The sequence below is a fragment of the Parasteatoda tepidariorum genome, chromosome 4, assembly GCF_043381705.1.
Source record: "Parasteatoda tepidariorum isolate YZ-2023 chromosome 4, CAS_Ptep_4.0, whole genome shotgun sequence".
Lineage (NCBI taxonomy): Eukaryota > Metazoa > Arthropoda > Arachnida > Araneae > Theridiidae > Parasteatoda > Parasteatoda tepidariorum.
Window position 1 is genome coordinate 82,978,154 of NC_092207.1, and position 22,673 is coordinate 83,000,826.

The 22,673-nt window shown below is 31.6% G+C and overlaps 1 protein-coding gene across 1 annotated transcript in view; it reads left to right on the forward strand.

Moving 5' to 3' along the window:
• LOC107441012 (glucose dehydrogenase [FAD, quinone]-like) overlaps positions 1-21,913 on the forward strand; it is a 42,687-nt gene extending 20,774 nt beyond the window's left edge. Inside the window, exons 3-13 of the mRNA XM_071180400.1 lie at positions 760-962; positions 3,011-3,200; positions 4,720-4,851; positions 5,973-6,094; positions 7,401-7,568; positions 8,233-8,364; positions 9,051-9,057; positions 10,901-11,052; positions 13,190-13,367; positions 15,573-15,795; positions 20,461-21,913. Of these exons, the coding sequence (XP_071036501.1) occupies positions 760-962; positions 3,011-3,200; positions 4,720-4,851; positions 5,973-6,094; positions 7,401-7,568; positions 8,233-8,364; positions 9,051-9,057; positions 10,901-11,052; positions 13,190-13,367; positions 15,573-15,795; positions 20,461-20,596 (1,643 nt within the window). The 3' untranslated portion in view covers positions 20,597-21,913. The remainder of the gene's footprint in view (positions 1-759; positions 963-3,010; positions 3,201-4,719; positions 4,852-5,972; positions 6,095-7,400; positions 7,569-8,232; positions 8,365-9,050; positions 9,058-10,900; positions 11,053-13,189; positions 13,368-15,572; positions 15,796-20,460) is intronic.
• The last annotated feature ends 760 nt before the right edge of the window (positions 21,914-22,673 follow it).

Genomic DNA, 22,673 nt, shown 5'->3' on the forward strand with positions numbered 1-22,673 from the left:
TTCTTTTTTACATAGAAAGGTAATTTAGCTGGTGGTTATCTATATATATATATATATATATGCCTTGATCATTAGTGATTCGTTAGTTTTCGATACCATTTTTCTAATCTCTTAAATGCTATTTTTCGATATCTTATGTACTTTTCATATTTATTTCTGACAAGGATTAAAAAAAAATGTATTAAGGGTGATGAGTGCGAAACACCTGGAAACTATAGGTTTTGCTAAGGATGATTCATTTGTATTAGCATGCAAGATAATTTATCATTTTAAGAAATTTTCTCTACTGCTTAAATTTGGGAATTCGATGCGACATTGTTAATGATGGTAAATAAAATATTAGTAGGCAAATAATGCTGGGAAATAAATCTCAGCAATAAGTGATCAGCAAACTTCAAAAGTGTTTTTTTTTTTTAGATTTTAAATGAAATTGAGACAAGTATTAACATTTAGCCTATAATTTCGCTTAAGAGTTAACTAAGCTACATCACAAAAGAAAAGGATCATGTGCTGTCCATTCTAGAAATATTGATTAAGGGAGGTAGTTACGCAAAACCTCTCCTTACTATTAGTTTGGTTATGAAAGGCGAGCCATGACTACATTGTCAAAGACAATCTGACAATAACAATCTGATATCATTTTCGATTTCGTATGAACATGCGTATTGATTTTAAAAAGGTTTCCGCAAGGTGGTCAAATAAATGGTGTACAAAATAAAGGTTTAAGTTAAAACTGTTGATTGCTGTTTCCTCTTTTAGTAGGTGGAGGATCAGCGGGATCTACAGTGGCAGCTCGTTTATCCGAACTACCGTGCTGCAATGTGCTTTTACTAGAGGCTGGAAAAGTAGCGCCCTTGTTAAATGATATACCTGGATATGGAAGAAATTTCTATTTCGATGACATTTATTGGATGTACAAAACTACACCACAAGAAAACACAGCTCGGTTGCAAGTAGATAGAGTAAGTAAAGGTTTTGCTTCTATAATATAAAAGTTTAGTGGAAGAACATATAGGGTGTCTCAAAACTATTGACATAAGTGTTTAGTGCAGATATGGTAAATCATAAAGATTGAAAACTGCATAAAAAGCCATACAAAGTGAAAAAGAAACAACAATGAAAGCAATAACAGAGGTATAGATCTTGAAGAAGTTGGAGAATGATCAATTGTAATCCTTATTTGGACATCATGAGTACAGATGAAGTAATAGATGAATGCAGTTTATAATTTTACAAGAGATGCATGCTCAATTATATGCTATACATGCTGAATACCAAACGAGCGTCCCGCAGTGGACTGGTCGTAATGACGCTGTTCCCAGTAGGACACCGAAGTCAAGCATCACTGGTTGCGGACAGCAAGCTGGTGGGTGACCACTTTGTTCAGCCTGCTTAGGGACCGAAGCTGCGAGGCGTCGGTCCTAGTTCAACTTTGCTACCGTGAAGCGTGAAGGTCGCGATGGTCGCGTGCAGGACCCTCTGCAGAGGATCGAAATTGCGATGGCATGTTTTCGGATCTTCCTCAGGGATGTTTCCCAGACCGTTGCCAATAGCCCATTGTTTTGCTCCAGTGCGAGGTACATAAAATACCCATCTACCGAAGGAGCATTTATTTCCGGACATGGTCATTTTTGTTTTGTCTAGTAGCTGCACAGACAATCTTGCCAAGAAATAAATTCTAAGCATGTCAGTAGTAACATTACAGTGGACGGTTGAAGTGCACTGTTTGGTAGAGCACAATGAGTTTGAATGAACCCTATTTCCCCTTCTTGACTTACAAGAGTTTTGAATATCCGGGGTAAAATGGCACAATTACGGTGTTTCATGCCGCAGAACGTGTATAGGTTGATATTGAGTGTAGAACATTATTGTATTCTAATAGTTATTTAAATATGACTTTTTCTTCCTATATAAATTAAGTTTTGTAAACAGATACCTACTATTTATTTAATAAAATGCAACTTACAATGTTCTTTCACTAAATTTTATTGATTTATGCTGATGCAGAGTGTTTCTATTAAAACAACCTTTATGATATATATGTAGAATACGTGTCAAAAATGAAGTAAAAAAAAAACAATTATTTTTATTAGGTATTAATATTGATTGTAAAGTGAAAAGAAATAGAGATGATACTTCTAGAATATGTGTCAAAGATAAAGTAAAAAAAAATAAAGTAAAAAAAAAACAATTATTTTTTATTAGGGATCAATATTGTTTGTAAAGTGAAAAGAAATAGAGAGGATACTACATGTCTTCGGATCATCCTCAGGGATGTTTCCCAGGCCGTCCACTAGCCCATTGTGCAGATCTAGTGCGACGTAAATGAACTACAGAACAGAACAGTACCAAAATTATAAAAAAAAAATTGGAGTAAAATTTCGAAACTGATAGGTGGAAACTTGCCGTTTCCAATTTAATATTCCGATAACCGAAATCACTTGCAGAGATTCTCTAACAGAAATATTTTTTCTAAATAAGTGAAAAAGAGTAACAGTTTGTTTTTTAAGTATTCGCTTAGAAATTTTACTTCCAGTTTTTTAGTGTTTGAGAGGATGATGGACGGAAGTGGTGTAGAAGCGGCGTGTAAAAGGTATGTTTCTGGATGGTTGAAGAACTTTTACAGGTAAATCTTTAAAGATACCACGGTTACTTTATATACATATATTCTGACTTCTGAGGTTTAAATCAAAGAAGAACAAACATCATAAATTAGAGAAGAACAGCACAAAAATACATCCAGGCTTACGGAGGGAAGGATTTGAACCCGATACCTGCGCGCTTCAAAGCGTTTGGAGGAAGAACTATAACCCTCGGTGAAAATACTGACAGATTCCAGCAGTTCTATAAACAATATCAAAAGTATATAGGGAATATTTTCTGCTGTAAATGAATTTTGTTTATTTTCGTCTTTATTTTAAGAAACCATTCACTGAATTTTACGAACGTAACCTCGTAATAATTCATTGTCTTACAGACAAAAAATAATTTTTTTTGGTATCCTTTACAGAGTTTATATTGGCCCAGTGGAACAGGTCTAGGTGGCTCAAGTCTTTTAAATGCCATGATCAATATTAGAGGAAATAAGAAGAACTTCGATGATTGGGCCGAGGACGGAGCAAAAGGATGGAGTTACGAGGAAGTACTCCCGTATTTTCTGAAGCTTGAAGACGAACGGGATTCTCGATATTACGAACCTGGTATCACTCAATTTATTTAATTGCTTTGTAAAGAATAAATGAAAAAATTAAATAAACAAAAAACAAAATTAAATAGATCAAAAGCAGAGAAATAACATTAATAATTTTAATTTTGCTATGAAATGTTTGAACTTCGTTCTTTAAGATTCTTAAACGATTTTGACTTATTTAGAAATAGTTTTTCATCTTTAGAACAGCCTGACTGCTTTCACTTTGACGAGATATTATGGGTGAACATGACATTGTGAGAATTGTTTTCCTAATTTGGAATAAATTCGCTTGTTATAGGCACTGCAATATTATTTATTAAAATTGCAAAAAAATAAGTATTATGTAAAAGATGTAAAAATAGCTCATTATTTATAATCTGTGAAAATAAATAATTATTTAGCACATGTAAAAATAATTATTTAAAAAAAATGAATATTGAAAAATTGTAAAAAAATAAATATATTTTTAACAGAATTAAAAGGTGCAAAAAAATTCATGCGAAACTATTTCAATCATGTGAATTTCATTTATAAATCGAGTGAAAGAGCCGCGATAGCCCAGTGGCGCGATAGCTGGTGGCGGTTTGAAATTCCCGTTTACTGAGTTATGGAATCTTAACCTTCGATGTTCCCTCAGTCACAATGAGCTGTTGTAAAAATGTTTTACTTTAAATCGAATGAAATCAATACGAATTTAACCGTATTAATAGTTTATATGTTATATAGACTGTATGTTTAAAAATTTAAATATTTATAAAACGAAACATTGCTTTACGAGTTAATATAGTTACGAAATATCCACTCATAAATGGGTGCATGTGTCAGTATCTATACATATTATCCTAAATAAAATTTTCTTATTTTACAATTTATGAGTCCTGTTGACTTGATTTTGGTACTATTCGAATTTGCATAAAAAATATCTTTGGAACAATTTCCTTTTTGTCTAGACAGTAGTAATTAAGTTTCTCCCTTACTTACATTTTAGTATTCTACAACGTATTCAATTTTTGCAAAAAGCAATTTATTACCGACGTGTCCTTTTGCAATTGGTAAATTTTGTTTAACTCGCAACCTAGTATAAAGAATGTTGTTTCACACTTAAAATCAGAATATAAAGTCACAAGAATATAGAGCATAGGAAGTTCCTAAACTGTAGACCTCGATTTTGTCTTAAAACATGGTACAACGATGTGTCGAGGAAAAGATCTGCTGTTTTAAAATTGTTACACACTGTCAAAATAACAGTGTGAAATCGTTCGTTAAAGCAATTACTTCGGCAAGAATGAGGTAGATTAAAGGTCTTGCCTATTTCTGAAAATTTCAATGGGTGTTTGTGTTTCTGTATTGCTGCAAAAGCCGGCCACTTTGAAACCAATTAAATATATTTATTGGTAAAAGTCAACATGTTTTGTTAAATTTCTCTAATTTATTTATTTTTATTATTTTTCGTTAATTTATTTATTATTATAAAGATAGATTAAAAATTGTTTGTCCTGGTTTTTTTTCTTTCACACTCTGTATAACAGAATACCATTCTACTGGAGGACCAATGTCAGTCGAATCTCCAAATTACCATCCCACTATTGAAGATCCGATATTTGAAGCTGCCAGAAGCATGGGGTACGAAATCGTTGATCCTAATGCAGAGAAACAAACTGGTAAGTCAAACAGAATAGCGTTAAATTTATTTCAAATTACTTTTAATCTCAAAAGAAAGGCGCTGTGTGACATTTCAGATGAGTTCTCTATGAAAAAAGAAAACTCATCTGAATTGTCACACGGCGCTTTTCTTTTTCTGCCACAATTGCCGAATGAGAGCGAGCACGTGACTGAGGAGACTGATGTTTCCAACTAAGAGAGGTAGGGAAATATAACAGCGGGTTTGCTCAATTTGTATACCAGCTGTTTGGTGTATCCGGTATATATATATAGGTATATAGCTTATATCCGGTATATAGATTAACGTTATATATATTTGGTATATATATAACGTTAAGCTGTTAAATTATAATTTTCCATTACCTGTATATAAAATAATTTGTTGGTAATATACATGCTTTAATTACACCTATTTTGTTTTATGTTTATTTGAATATTTTAAGTGTTTTTAAAAGATATCAAATACGTAGTTAGTGTTAACTAATATTAATGAAAGAGTTGTTCTTCTCAAAGGATCTTACAATCATTTATTCTTTAATGTATTCTGACATAGACTAATTTAACCTAACTGACTAATTGCCTCTCTTTCTTTAAAATTTTAGGACGTTTATAGCTTGGACAAAAAAAAGCCCCAAGATTTTATGTATTCCGTGATAAGTTTGCTATAATTAAATAATAATTTTTAAACATATTAGTGAGAAATATTTACTATTTTAGCTATATTGTAGTTTTTAAATTATATTGAGTATTGCTAAATATATTTTATCAGATGGTTTGGCTGGTAAATGTAGGAAAACCAAAAAAATCTAGTTTGAATAGAAAATATATTTTAATAATATTATTTTAATATTATTTTAATAATATATAAAAATATTTTTTATCTTGCTATCATAGCTCTTTTCATGTTAGGTTTTGATATATTTTTTTTTCCTCACTTAAATATTGATTTGCAACCCACATACTTTAAGCTTATTTTTGATATCGATTCTCGAAATATATGCTAAAAGCGTTATACATAGAACACCCAATTAAAGTTTATAATTATATTTTTCAAAATGCAACACGTTAACTGCCTATTTTAAGTATTTATTATAATCCTTGTTTCATGATTTTTTTTAAGGATTTGTGGAAGTTCAAGCGTCTCTTCGTAACATGCAAAGGTGGAATACTGCAAAAGCTTACTTGGTGCCTGCAGAACACAGAAAAAACTTACATATTCTTACAAATGCTTACGTAACTAAGGTAAATAGATTAACAAGTAGGTGAATGTCCCAAAATAAACTAGGGGATTTGAAAAATCAGTCATTGAAAAATGGAAGAAGATAGAAATACGTGGAAGATTGACTGAAAGTAAACAATAGTAACCTTTCTAAAGTAAACCTTTCTAAAGCCGGAAGAAATTAAAAAAAAAAACTTCAGGTGTATCCGTTCGCTTTTATTATGCCTACACTGCAATATGTGAACAGGCTTAATATTCTAGGAAGTTTTATTATTGGGATTTGAATTTAAATTTACTCGTGAAAAATTATGCCATTCATAAGAGTTTTCCTTAATTTATAAATTCTACTAGGTCGTGAGCCTAAAAGAATTTTAAGAAAATTAATATCACAGCATAAATAATGTTCAAGGCTTGCCATGTTTTGAATGTTATCCCTTATTTGGTTATATTTGTGTAAAATAGAACCGTTTGTTATTTTTTGGATAGCACCAGAGCAAATTCACGAAGTCATCCGAATTCCTTTCCTGTTTGATTTGTTGAAAGTTAAATTGAAAGAAAGCGTTATATTGAAAACACTACAAATACAATAGCACTTTTTCAAGCTTAAGCGAAAAAAATCAATCTGAAGCAGTAACTTGGATGTCTTACGCCGAATTTTATCTCCTAGCGCCATCTGTGCTTAACTTTTCACGGTCAACCACCCATAGTTTGATGTGTTTCGCTTAGTACACAGGAATAATTTTTCACCTCAACTCTTGAAGTAAATTACAAGGGCCGATGCTGCTGATAAGTAAAAGCATCCAAAAAATGTATTCGAAATAACCACTACTTTCTGCAATAACTTAGCGTAATAGAAGAACAAAATTAACCTACTCCCGAGGAAATATTTCAAATGAATTTTTTGAAATTCAACAGAAAACATTGCTTTATAGTTTTCTAGTCTATGGCGCCATCTGATGGCAAACTTTGTAAAATTTTAAGAGATTTAAAAATCTAATTTCCTTAGTAAAATGCCTCAAAAACTGTAAGTTTCCAGCTGCTACTGTTTTTCTATAAGTTTTTAACTTGTTGATTATTTTTGGGACACTTCTGAGGAAGTGATTTTAGTTTTACTGGTTTCGTTTGCAAACTTCATTTTCATCGTCTAAGAAAACGTCTTCACAATCGACAGAGTTATTAAAAGAACATATTAAGTTTTTACAGCTTAAGAGTTTATAATTTTTTTTATTTTGCTGTCTTAAATTTTTCTCGAAATAATCACAAAACTGCTTTGACATAATTGCTAGTAATTTAATTATTTCCAGTTAAAGCCTTGCTTTTCTCTCCTAGATATTGCTCCAGAATAATAGAGCAGTCGGTGTTTCATTTGAAGTGAATGGAGAAATATACGCAATAGAAGCAAAGAAAGAAGTAATTGTATCTGCTGGAAGTGTGAAAACTCCTCAATTGTTGATGCTCTCTGGAATAGGACCAAAAAATGATCTTACAAAACTTGGAGTAAGTTTAGGATTTAAACAATGATAAGCTGTTTTAACCAATAAGTCTGACTGACTAATTGAAATTTTTTTTATTACGTAGTGTACCGTACACATTTAAATTATAAATCTGACTTAAGAGTACACTTTTTTTTAAATGCATATAAAATGAAGTCAAAACAAAAACCTGATATAGAATTAGAGTATTCAAAATATTGAATGTCTTTATTTTATTTTGCATTTTATAACCGTCATTGCAGCTGACTGAATTTTAAGTTTATGACCAATGTTCAGCTCGGGTGGCTTGAAATGTTGCACCCAATCTAGAAGACAAGAGAACTCTTGGATCAAGTATTGGAAGAAATTTGCCTCCGTGGAGGACTTTTTGATCGAACGTTAGTTCCATCAACATTTGAGTTATTTAGAGATTTTCGCGGAAACCTTTATCACGGAAACCTTTAGCGGTTATCCTGACGACAAGGGGACTGATGGCAGCACATAATCCGTCTATCACTGAGGATATTACAGCATTGTGGTCGGTGCGAGCCGGGTGCTAAATTCGTATTGATCAGCTATCACTGTGATTCGAACCAGTGCTCTTGAACTTCCTTATTGAATTATTTTCGTATAGTCTTTTGCAGTAAAATTGCAATTCAAAGGAAACATCTAATACCAAATTTTTTCAGATTCCTGTCGTAGCTGACCTACCTGTAGGACATAATTTGCAAGACCACTGTTCATGTACCATGAATTTTGCTTTGGACTCTAATTTAGAGACTGCAGACGAANTATGTACTCCCAACGAGGCAACACAGGGGGTACCTTTTCATAGATGACGGTTGACATGGTCTGTAACTCCACCCCCACAATAACTTATTTGAAGGAGTATTTCGGTAGAAATTATTATATTAGTTTTATTAGAAGTAATATTTTTAATCTGTTTAAATGTTAATGTAATTCAATTCGACAGATATTGCTAAATAAAGAAGCCGCCAGTGATGTTTAAACATTTACATTCATCAAATCTAACGTTTAGAAAAAATTTCTTTTTAATTCTAGTCTGCTGCCGAGCTATTATAAGAAAGCTTGATAATTATCTCCTTCGAAGAGGTTGGGCAGCTCCAAGGAGCGGGGCACATTGATTTGTGGTCCATTGTATCCAAAACCTAAATCATGATTAACAAGAAAGCTTTATAGTTGAAATGTTCAGCTATAAAAGCTTGACAGGAACGTTTTGTAGTTCCCAGGCCTTAATGTAGTGATGCCTTAAATACTCAAATCTTTTAGCAGAATAGACCTCACAATCACACAGTATATGTCGTGAAGTCTCCTTCTCAAGAGGGCAACTTCGACACAAAGAATCAGATTCAATACCCATTATGTATAGGCATCTCCTGAGGGAGCAGTGTCCACTGAGAAGACTTAACTTAATAAGTCATTATCCACCAATACGGAGGCTGACGATATTCAAAAATTTTAGAAACCCATTTATTGCCATTTGCAGGTAGTCGGTATTTCGAGATAGGTCGGTATTTTTGTCCATGACGAACTTTCCAGCAATACAGTGTCTCCATCTACTTTGCAAAATCTTGAAATTATGGTTTTTTGGCTAATAAGGCGCATCTTATCAATTACCTTCCGTTTCCGCGTCCTTAATCCTCAAGAAAACGAGGGCTATCCTCAGTAGGACTGCATATAACAAATGTAGCAGTTTTAGCTCACTGCAGAATTGTAGGCTGCCCTCATTAAAACCCGGGACAAGTACTGAGACTAATGTCTTTCAGGAATTTGTAAATGGTAAGCAAAATCATATATTTCAAGTAATGAACCTAACCGATATACACTGGCGTAAGAAATTAAGAGACTTTGCAGTCCTGGCCGATTATCTCTAGAACTACTGGACCGATTTTAGCAAAATTTGATAAGTGCATACATTGATACATTGTACATAAAATGCATGATCGTACGTAACACTCGTTGGAGACGGAAGTTAAGGAATTGCCACCCGACAATACAGGCCAATTACTACAGGAAATGACAAACTTCCTTATTTCAAGTATGAAATCACGCTGCCAGGCCTGTATAACTGTAAGAGGGGACTATATCCCCTATTAACCCACTTTTTTGTTTATTATGTAACCGCTGTTTCATACCTTCCAATTCCAATGAGTGTTACGCACGATAATGCGTGTGTATACCCACTTTTACCCGGATAAAGCAGACAAATTAGTTATTCCTTGTAAATATGTGTTTCGATGTAGACTATTTTAATGTATATGTTTGTAATAAAATAAAGAGTTTATCTTTATGTCTATAGCAATTTATGCTAACCTTTAAAAAAGAATTTGCAAAATAAAAAGAATTCGTTTGGAAGAGACGTCTCTTCTACGTTTGAAAGATGGAATATTCTGATAAAACTAAAACTGCAAGCGATTCAATTAAAAAAAAAAACATTTTACAGATTGCATCAGTGATGTTCGCTAACTTTCAACTGTCATTAAAAGAAAGTGTTGAGTGCTTGTTCTTAGCTGTTTAATTAATTTTTTTGTTCGATGCATGAAACTCAAGGAACACTGTAAACGTGGTAGCACAGACCACTTTGTCACCAAACTAGCGTTTCTAAAGCTATCTGAAACTACGTGTTTAGACTGTTTAGAGTTATGCTTAAGGTGTTACCATAAAACTGAATAGTTTGAAATCAATGGTATTTGAAAAAGAGAAATACACAATCCACCGAAAAGCCAAATAGACGTAGAAACAGTACTTATTTGTTTAAGAGAAACGCAAAAGCTCTCTACACCATTATTGATGCCAATGATGCTTGATCAATTTCGGAAGTAGGTACTAAAATTTAAATAAAAAAATAAGCTATTGTTAAATAGAGACACTAATAGAGAAAGGGTACAAGTTTTTTAAGGAAATCGTGAAAAGTTTTCAAACAATGGTTGACGTCAAGGATGGTTAATTAAATTTGGCAATAAACATATTTGGTGTTATGCTTATTGGTGCAGTTCTAATAGGTACTTGGAAGTTTTGACTATCACAAAATTGCCTCGAGCGACAGCACAATGACAAATGATACTGAAAAAAGTTAATCGTTATTTTGAAGTTATAAGCACCAAAAAAACATGTTTCGTTTATTTAATAATGTAAAGTCCTACTAAAGTACAAAAAATAATAATAAGTGAAACAAAGTTGGAATTATTTTAGCTTTATTAATTTATTAATTGTGTTTAGCACACACTATTAAATACACACTATTAAATTATTTAAAAAAAATACTTAATATTTTTTAAAATAACAATTTGATACAAACATGCTTCATAAATTTCATGCGAAACATAACATTTATAGGCGTTTTGGCTGGACCATTCAGTGTCACTGCTATGGCATTTTTAAGAGGTTCATGTACCAAACCTGAAAAGGATTTTCCAAACTTTCAACTTTATTATAATCTTGGCTCTACGGTTATCAACAAAGCTCTGTCTGATGTCTTGATCCCTGGGGTAAGAAATTATATTGGAATGATTTTTGTATCTTTATCTTCCTTGTGGCATAATTTAGTATACATTCGAGAAAATTACTTGCTAAATTAGTGGATTTCTAATGAGCTTTCTTAATGGTCAGGATAATTGTTACTCCTGATTGAGGGTTCACATAAAAGTATGTCTTACTTTTTAAATCGGTGGTCCACATGCAGACGCAGTATTTGATAAATAGCACATGAGGGGTGTTCTGTTGTGACCACCCTTAATATTATATTATATATATATATATATATAANTAGATATATATATATTAGATATCCCTTGTTAAAAGTGAAGAAAAAAAGGCAAAAGAAGTTCCAAGAAAGAATTTAAGAGATAGTATAACAAGAGTGTTATCAAAATCTTATAAATCGTTATTTTGAATTCTGTTTGAGTGCCTGAAAAAAAAACAAAGAAGAGTTAAAAAGAGATTAGTAAAAACATCTCAGAGTGTTTTGAATTTATCTATCAGGATCTGGTGTTTCTTCTCTTATCTTCTTCAATGGTGGTACGGCAGATTTCTGTGTCATTTTCGTTTTTTCCTCGTTTAAAGATAAATTTGTGACTCCTAACTTAATTTTTTTGACAACATTTTCAATAAGAATTCTAAAAATATTTTGATTTACTAACCACCTTCTGCTATTAACTCGTTAACTGTGACCAGCTTCCAACACTGTGACGATCAAATATAATAATCATTTAGTTTTTGAATACTTATGTTAGTTGACATTTTTGTTTCTAGCACGCGTTTTTAATTCCTTCAGAATTTATATTATGAGCTTAGCCAGTTTTAACTGGGTATTTCATTTTTTTCCACGCTTTTGTTTCTCCTATTTTGAAGCATTTTGTTATGATGCTGTAACCACAACAGCACACAATTGAAAATATGAAAAAACAAATAAACAAGTTTTCAATATTGCATGTGAACAACTCAACGTAGAAGGAGGAAAATTATCGCAAAATGATTTAAAAATTATATATAAGCAATCTGTAACAAATATACCGTGCCTATCGGTGATACCACTCTAAAGATATTAATAAAGTTTAATCAGTAATAATAGGTTTTAGCAGAGAAATTTTGCTTTTTAGATACTGCTACTGAACTACACAACGCCGGAAAGTGTTGATTGTTTAAAAGCTGAAGAAAAAACATGATAAAAATCGCTGCTCTATTCACCTGCTATTCGTGATTACACATACAGATAAACTTCATATATCTTTTATATATACATGTATTAAGAACATCCTGTATATTTTAAAAAGAAGGTATTGTCCACAGATGAAAATGTCTATAAAGCACACATTCAAATTTTCTGCTTAAAGAACTGTAAATAAAGGATATCGTGAAGTAGTTTCTTGAAAATTTCAGTTTTTTTTGTTTGCAATGGAACACTAGAGCCACTAGAACACTAGGAATGAATTGATTGCTTGCATGTGTGTTGCGTCTAGTTCCTCTCTCTAGATTTAATCCCTACATTTTTTGTTGTTCATGATTTTTTTAAAGAGTTTTGACGTAGTAGTTTATATCTGGAGTGAAAATATGTTAGTGAAAATGGGAAGTTAAATTCGAAGTGTAGCAACTTATTAAAAATTTATATTCCTTAATAAACTTTCACGCTATAATAAGGTAAGTAACTAAAATGTATGAATCATATAAATTAATTATTTGTTGGAATCAAAATTTTAAGTCCAGTTGCTTATGACTAAACCCATTTTAAGTATATTTACGCGTAGTATATATAATTTAATGGAAATATATAGACTAAAACAACGATAGCACAGAAAGATAAGAATATAGGATTATAAGAAAATGAGTTAGTTAACTAAATAGATTTAAGTTCAACCTACAGTGCGATGAAATTTGAGATACGATATTAATGATGTAAATTATATTTTATCAATTTCATGCTTTAATTTGCTATTTTTAAAATGCAACAAAACTCTATAATTTTTCATTCTTAAGCTAAATTTTAAATGTGTAATATTACGCAATTTAGTTTAACAAATACATAATTATATTGCCATATCAGCACAATTGACTTTTTGTTCAATAATTATAAGTTATTGAGAAATCAAATATTTTGTTTAAAAGTAATATTTATATCTTCATTTGAAGGCATATCAACAGATATTTGGACCTTATGAAAATAGGCCTTTTTATCAGTGTTTTGCACAGCATCTGCAGCCAAAAAGCAGAGGATACGTAAAATTAAACTCCACAAATCCTTATGACCCACCAATCATTAATCCTAATTATTACGATGATCCACAGGATCTGAGGGACATTGTTGAAGGTAAGGATTTTGACCTTTTCTGAACTTTAGGTGCTATTTAACTGCACGGTGTGCAAAATGAAATACGTAATACCTACATAACTTTTGATATGGTGACTATATTGTCAAGTTCTTATATTAAATTAGATATGCTATCACGATCCTAAAACATGGAGGGTAGCAGCAATTGAGAAAGTATAGCGTCAATATTCTGTTCAGGAGAGTACCTTCAAATTTATACCCCTGGATAATAATTTCTATTTCTTCATATTTATTCATCTCAAAGAAGGCTCATTTTTAATTTTTATTCAACAGAACACAGTAGTCTCATCCGTTGGTCAAAATTACAGTCTTTTATTTGAAGGCAAAACTACTGAGGTTTCTCTTAACTTACCTGTGCGACATAACTTTAGATGACAAGCGTTTGTGCCACTTAAGATTTTGTTATAATTAACATCAATATCACTCCTGAAATACTGAACAGAATCACCATTACCAATGGATGGTTTTACGGAAAACTAAACTATTAATTTATAGAAGTCTTATGAGACTCACACGTCAGAAATTTGGACACTGGCACAAAAAGATTAAAACGCTCGTGGAGTTTTTAATCTGTAGATACTAAGAGCTATATTTTTAGTGGAATACAAATGGATGGACAGACGCTCAAATATAGAACTTTATCGTACCGTCAAAGATCCTGACGTAATCCCAAAACATAATAAATTGAAAGAATTAAAGTTGCTGACCAGAGCCGCGATGACTCAGGGGATAGAGCGTTCGAGAGGGGATAGAGCGACTGAGAAGGGCAACAACTAATAATAATTATTAAAAAAAAAATTAGAATCATTTCAACTTTATTATTTATGTCGGTATTTGTTTAAAAGTTTTGTGCACAACTTTGTAGTGATGTTTAATACTGATTAGTTGATGCTTTTTTCACCCCTTGTGAAGAACGGGTATTCAGCTAGTATATAATGAAAAATTATATTTTAGCTTTCATTAGTATTTTATTTTAAATATTTTCATACAGGCAACTGAAGTATTAAATAAATAAGGGATTACTGATTGCATTTGTGGGGGGGGGGGGGTTATCGACNGGGGGGGGAGTTATCGACAATGTCAACCTTCATCTATCAAAAGGTACCTCATGATTGAATCACGAGGTACCTTTTGATAGATGAAGGTTGGCATGGTTGATAACTCCTCCCCCACATAGGTGACCCGGAAGTGAATTGAACACGCAGTGACGCCCACTTCTCAAAAATCTTAACAGTAACGGCCACTTCAGTCTGGTAATGCCTACTTCGTTGGATGATCAACATTGAACAGTTGACTTGCTACTTGTGACTGCGACATAATCAACCTCCTCACGCTGTTGCTACTCAGTCTCGTTTCGATTAAACACGGCTGCCTGCATACACTCGACTGCTAATGGCAACACAGGAGCGTCTACGACTGTGAAGTTAATACACCTCTCACATTTGGCACTCAAAAACCCGGTGACCTTAATTGCAGCTCTCTCGGTCTTTCACAAGTGCAGCAACTAGTGGTATTCGTCCATTGAATTTTATCCCTGATAAAATTCTGGTGGGGGAGTATTGTGGCGTAACTACCACTACGAAAATTAAACATCAATTCACTGGTATATAAGACATACTAACTTGATTCAATCAGAGGTACCTTTTGATAGATGCAGGTTGGCATGGTTGATAACTCCGCCCCCACATGCTGAATATGAGAGGTGTATTAACTTCACAGTCGTAGTCGCTCCTCTGTTGCCATTAGCAGTATGATAATAAAATATAATATAATAAAAGGTTTCAAAAGTCACTGCTTGTTAAAAAAACAAATAACCCAAGCCCTAACTAACGGAACTCCTGCAATTCTCCCGGAACACCATTTGGGAACCACTGCTCTGGGCTACTTTTGGAACGCGGGACCCGTATCCACTTAAACAAGATAAAATTTCTGAGAAGGGGTAAATATATTACTCTTGTCACTAAACATAGCCAAATGTTACCAGAGGTGGTACAGGCGGTGTGAGAGTTCGTTAGTGAAATGAAATAGCATGGCGGAAATTAAAAGTTTCTTTGTAAGCATTTAATTTTCTGAGTGACTAAATATGTTGTATTTTACGAAACGTCAAAAATTGGAATATTTTTTGTATTTAATAATTGGAAATATACAATGCATCGCATGCCAATTAATTTTTAATTTTTACAGGACTAAAAGTTTGTTACAAGATCGGAACTAGTAAATCAATGCAAAAAATTGGATCAGAACCTTTTGCTACAGTTTTTCCAGGCTGCGAAAATTTTTTGCAGAATAGTGACGAATATTTCACGTGCATGGCAAGATCATTGGCATTCACAATAAGTCATTATGTTGGAACTGCGAAAATGGGTGCTGTAGACGATCCAAGAACAGTAGTTGATCCTCAATTAAAGTAATTTTTTCGTTCGAGTTTACTTTCATAAATAAATAAATTAATTAATAAAGTAATGAATAAAGTTTAAAAAAAAGCTGTACTACAGATAAATTTTGGAACTGTAATGATCAATAAATGAACCTAGTTAAAAAATAAAAATACGATTCACTACAAAATGAAGAAAATTGTGATCGCCTCAAGGCGATCACAGGTTACCCATTGACAAATTGGTTGCTGTCTAATTTTTTTTTATAAAAGAAACTTTTTCGCAGACATATTTAAATGCAGCTCAGACACATTCTGTGTAAATTATTTTGATGACTGAATAGACATTGAACGACCAATCGAGATCAATATTAACATTTTCGGATTGGTACAACGGTGTGTGATGGAGAATGTAAGCTGCATCATACACCCGTTTCGGATTCACGAGTTCATACATGAAATATGATTTGAAAGCTAGGCTTTTATTCAATTTTACATGAATTGTGAATGAATTATTTATATTGCGCTGAAGACAGTCTACGGTCTTGTGCAAGTTATTGGGTACGTTGACAATGGATCCTTTTATCTCTAACTGATGATCAACACTCAGTTCTCGTATTTGCATGAAAGGGATTCGGAAAGTCACCATTCGCTCTTCGGTAAGGTTCAATTCTCTTAACTACTTCGGTACTTTTGTGAGGGACGGGCTTCATGCTTGCGTTTGTGAACGGAATCCTTTCGTTTTTCCGTTTGTGTTTAAAGCTTAAGGTATTTCCGTCTGCATTCTTTGGCGTTTGCTTTTTTTGCCTCGGCACGTTTAGGCCTTGGCATCATTTTTTCCTGCTTCAACTCTAACTTTTAGGACCGTGTCAGTCAGTTTGGACCCTCTTTATTTGTGATATTCACCTGAATTAGTATTGAAAAGGATCTAGTTTGAACTGTAGGTTAGAATTTCTGATTCTTAATTAAAACAATAAAAACAAAACGATCGTTCAAATGATGAAATTCTTTTTTATTCACAACTCAAGAAGCATTTATGTGATCTCTCTGGTTCCATATCTTAAAAATAAACTCATAAACTTAATGCATAACAAAGTTAAAAGTGAAAAAAGAATTCTAAAAAAATTATCAAGTAGCCGCAGTCGTCATAGCAACGCATGTGCTCTGTTTAATATGTTTACTGTTACTCTTGTTTATTGCAGTTGAAAAGTGAGGACACCATGAACACCAAACCAAGACCCATTTTGCCTATGGGTAAAAACATTTGGTTAGGGAAAGCATCACGTGCATGACAAGATCATTGGCATTCACTATAAATCATTAAATTGGAACTGCGAAAGTGGGTACTGTAAACGATCCAAAAACAGTAGTTGATCCCCTATTGAATCAAATTTTTCTTTTGAGTTTACTTTCATAAATAAATAAATTAATTTATAAAGTAATGAGTAAAAAAGAAACATTTAGTTAGTGAAAGTATCTTTTCCTGCAGTATTCCATATCATACTATTAAATGATGTCCCATTATTCAAGCAAAAATTAAATTAAAATTTAACAGTGGTTCAGAAATTAAATGTTAACAGAAAGAACAAGGTAGCGGAGTTGCTGTCAGTTTCGGGTAATTAAAAAGGGAGCTTTGAACAAAAAAAAAGAACATGTTTTCATTTTCCAGCGATATCATGAGCATTGTTGAGTCATTTCCTTATAGTTTAAACTGTTGCTTTGAATAAGAACTGGCAGCTCTGATAATGGAATCGGACTTTCTGCTGCAATAGAGCCTTTTTATTGTTAAGTCGTCTAAGGTTTATATCACCAAGTTCATAACCAACCAATCCATGAAGGAAGAAAATGATAGCTCGATCAACGAGATTCAGTCACAGTTATGATCAATCATACTAAGTGGAATTCAAACTAGGCTTAACAGAGCAAGGGGGAAAATAAATAAAATATTATAAAACTATTCAATACAATTGACAGATATTTAACAATTAAAATATAATTATTTTTATACAACTAGAGATACATTTTGAAACGGCGAACTTCAGCTTCTTTAGATATTTAGTAGCATGGAAGAGAATAACAACATCCCGCCAATTGCCAACGATCTAGAATCGATATCCAAAATTTGCAAAAATTGGTGTTTTCGGAAAGGAAAATAATTCGAAAATGGCGTGGACGTGTGGAGCTTGGTTTGTGATTTCTCCTTTATTTGTGTTTAGGTCAGAGTACTCTTTTCGAAGTGTATATGAGTGTTCAATTTGATGTTAACATGAAATAAAAGAGTTCTTTAGCAAAATTTCTTTAGATTATTCAACTCGAAATTCGAAGACATACAGATATTACAGAACTGAGTATAAGTCGGAGACAAATACTTCAACTATCACTTCATAGCTCTGGTATAAACTGTTGTGACTTCATTAGTTATAACATTCTTTCCTGGTTGAGAGTTCTATCTGAAGAATGATGACGAACTTCACTTGCATAGCAAAAAGTTTGGCATTATTTACTGGTATCCATTTTGTTGGTATATTAAAAATGGGTACTGTAAAAAATTAATCACTTTTGGCACTATTGACGTTAAAAATTGAACAATTATTTTCTGCTGCCTATGAGTCCATTTCAACTGAAATGTTTGAACGATAGTCTGTGAATTTTGTCCTCAGATTGTACCACGTTGTTGCTTCAAATAATGGTTATTTTGCAAAACAAAATTGTTTCATAGTTTATGTGTTCTCTGCTTATTTATTATAGCTAATAGTTTTCTTAATTAGCAAACGCATCTGTTAATGAATTTAATTCCGATATTTGGTTTGAAAAAAATGATGGTTAACTACGCAAAAAGCAGCAAATCCTCCAATTATATCCTTTTTCGTTTTGAACGGTGGTAATTTTTAAGATATTGTGATATGCGACATGCTTTCACTTCTTTTTTTTTATAACTTCGGATTCATCAATCATCAATTAGAAGGAATTTTTCTCATCATCAAGTCAAGAATTTTTCCATACTGATATTGAAACTATTTTCGTACAAACTCTTATGTGTGTTTTCCTTATTCGAATATGGTAAGCATATGCCAATTAAAAAATCACTGAAAAGAAAATTGCTCAACATAGTTCTAGCGATGCAGAAATTCTGAGCAATATTAATATCAAAATCTTTTTCTGACTAACTTTTTTATTGAAAATATTTTCTGCTCCTTATATATCATATATTATATCTGCTCCTTATATATTATAGTCAACAAGATGGGATTCTAAAAATTGCAATAACACCGTCGCTCACCAACATTAAATATTTCTTTTTAATAATTGCTATTTTTTGGCATAAAATTTTTTTAAAAAGGAAAATTGATATTATTTGCTTTAAATGCATGCACTAAAAAAAAATTCTGTAAGCTTACGCTTGAGCTCCCACTTTCCAAGTTCAAATATTTCTCTTATGATTCTTATGAGATCTATTAGTAAACAGGAGTGATTTGTCTAAGTGATCATATTTTAAAATAGCATTTAAAATTAAAAGTACATTGTTACAACCAATTTGGTAAGTTCACAGAAGTAATTTATAATTTTCGCTTACCGAACGGTCAGTTATATTAAATGCAATTTTTGCATGCACAACATTGTGAATGAAGCTGACCATTAAGTTAACTGTAATTTGTTGTAGTTTATAAATGTAATTTGCGCAAAATATAATAATTGCGAAACTGCTAATAGGATTAAACACCGTTTTAAATAACTTTATCATAGAATATAATGCAGAATATTACGTTATTATACTACTACTAATGACAATAAAATAAAAAAAAATTCTCTTAGTTTTAAACTAATAATTTAGAAAACTTTTAAAATCAAAAACATAATAATATCAGTACAGGTAAATACCTTTAAATTAGGAATGCAAAAATATTTATAGAAAAACAATACTTTTGTAAAATTTACTCTGATGAGAACCAAAACAATATTGAAATCAATGCAGGTAAAACTGAATCTTACCTCGTGATTTTACGGCCAATAAAAATGCATCGACAACAAAATAAAACTGTGTTTGACCATTATGTTTTTATGCTATATAGAGATATGTAATCTCTATAATCAGATTTGTTCACCTAAAAAATGAGAAAAAAATGAAAGGGGAAAAAAAAAACAAGGCTGAAAGTATCGTCTATTATTGGAAAAGTGTTATTTTTTCATTATTAATAACCCCGAAATACAAAATGCTAATAACAGTCGCTCTTTATATTTTTTTTCTGTTAGAAAATATTTTGAGCACGAATTTTCAGTAAAAAATTAAATTTATATATTGCGTGAATTTTAGGTCACTTTTTATAAAAATAAGTTAAGAAAAATTATGATTCAAGAATTTAATCCTAAATATAGGCTAAATTAGACCCTGAATAAAAATTGTTTTACTAAAATTAAGTCATCAATATAAAATTTAGCGAAAGTAAGCAAGTTAATTTTTCTGATGAAGTTTCAGAAAAAATAACTTACTGAAATAACTTTTGAACAAAATCGTAAAAACGAGCTTCTTGTAGAACTGAAAACTGGATGTCAAACTTTTAAATACAAGATGCGTAAAAAACTAGAAATAATTTTTGGTTAAGTCATATTTGTTAAGTTTAAAGTCACATTCTCGTTAAATGAAATTTTAAATAACTTTGCATATATTTTTATTCTTATTTGTTTCTCTTCATATTTCAGGGTGAAGGGTATCAGGGGTCTTCGTGTAGTGGATGCGTCTGTGTTTCCTATTATAACATCTGGAAATACAAACATTCCAACAATTATGGTGGCAGAAAAAGCTGCAGACATGATTAAAGCGAGTACTAAATGCTAGAGACACATTTCAATGGTTTAACCAAGAAAAATTCTAATTTGGTTTCACAGAGTTAGTTATCTATTGACATAAAATTGAAGTCGAATAAATTTGTTCGGTCACCCATCAGGCTTTGACATTATAATTTTATAAATTCCTATTTAAATTTTTACAATTCGTTAAAACTCGTTAAATGTTTCTCTCCAAATAGATTGCTTAGTAAGACTGCGAAAGTAATTTCTAAAAATGTTTTGCAATTTTGTATTCGTTTCTTTTTAATGGAAGCTATCTTACATTAAAATTTCTGGTGAAAGTAAATCTAACTTATTCTTTCTTTAATATGTGTGAAACGGTTAGAAAGTTAGATTCATTTTTAATTATATTTATCCGAAAATTTTAAGGATAAAGTTAATATACACAGTATTACTTTATAATAAAGTAATACCATTTTTAGTTGTCAGCCTTTTATTTTGAATTAATAATCAAAATACAATCCTAATAAACGCAGAGAATAGTACTGAGTGAGGGTGATAAATATAGTGCACGTAAATACCTTTAAATTGTTGATATAGAATAATTTAACGGGTACCAAATACCCTTTATTAATTTCATACCGTTTGGATCGTATTGGTTAATTAAGGAACCATTTTATGTGATTTGCTGACCAATCAGAATGTGTAAAAAACATAATGTTTCGAGGCAATTTGAATTAAATGTTTGCTTCGATCTGTTATAAAATTTGTGTAATAACATTGAAAATTTTAATGTTTCTAGGTAAACTGTAACTGTAGTAAAATGTATATTTTGTTTGATATTATTGATTTGACTTAAATTTGTCATATTTCTTCCCATAAACCTGTGCTTAAAATTTCTTTTTTGTTGGTTGAACAGATTTCCTAACAAAATAGTTTTTCAAGATCGTCTTTTTAGCTCATTTCTTATATCTACTTTCCAAAAGAAGAAATGTTACAAAATTTGTATACAATTTTAATGTTTGTAAATAAAATGCAAGTGTAGTAAAATGTATATTTTCGCATAATTGATTTGACTTAAATTTGTTATTTTTCTCTCCTTGAAGCAGTGTTTAAGAAATTTTTTTTTGCTGGTTGAAATTTTTTTTTAAACAAATAGTTCTAAATTCTTTTTCCTGCTCACTCTTTTAGGTTTTTTCTTATATCCACTTTTTCTTCCTTTTAGTAATATCATGCCGGTTTATAAGGGAAAAAAGTATAATCTTCATAACTGCATTTTATATTAGTTATTTAAATTAAGAGTTATTAAATTATTTCCTTTACGAAATGTTTAACTATTTTCAATAAAGAATTTGAATTCGTTAAAGTTTCTTGTTTTATTTAACAAAAAACTAAGAAAGTCTAGTTACTTTTACTTCATGTGTAACTCCGGTGGGGGAAAATCATTTTTATTAAGTGAAAAACAGCGTTAAAATCTATAATCCATTTACACAAGGACAGAAAACGAACGGTTGTAAGCCGTCCGCTGTCGCCTGAAAAAAGCCTGAAAAAAAAAAGCCTTGGTAAATTTAAGCCATTCCTGAAGTTAATAACCTCCCTCCAGGTAACAAAAAGGATATTATCTAACATTAAAAAGATGCTATATAATGCTGCAGTGCCAGAAAAAGCTAGACTCTTGAATCCTATCTTCTAATATTAGACCTAATATTAAAAAAGATTAAATAGTATTCGATCTAACATTCGAACTTTCAAAATTAACATCTATTTCATTACTTTTGGTCCAGCGCCACTTTTTCGCGAAAGGGTATCGCATATTATTAATAAATAAACATTTATTTAGGAAAGAAAACATTAAATTAAATCATTTTAGCCAATGCAATTTTATGCCAGAGAACACAAGAAAATGTTAGCTGAAGTAAACTGAATTCGCGAATGATATAAAACTGGAAAAACTTTTTCAACTGTTGAATTGTAACTCGTCGCGGAGGTTTACTACATCGTCATAGTTCCATCGGCGCCATTGTTCGTGGTCGGCAGAAGAATGAATTTTTCAATCTCAAAAGTATTTATAATTTAGTAATTTTTTAGTAAACTTTATAAATTACAATGATGGATACTTAAAACCT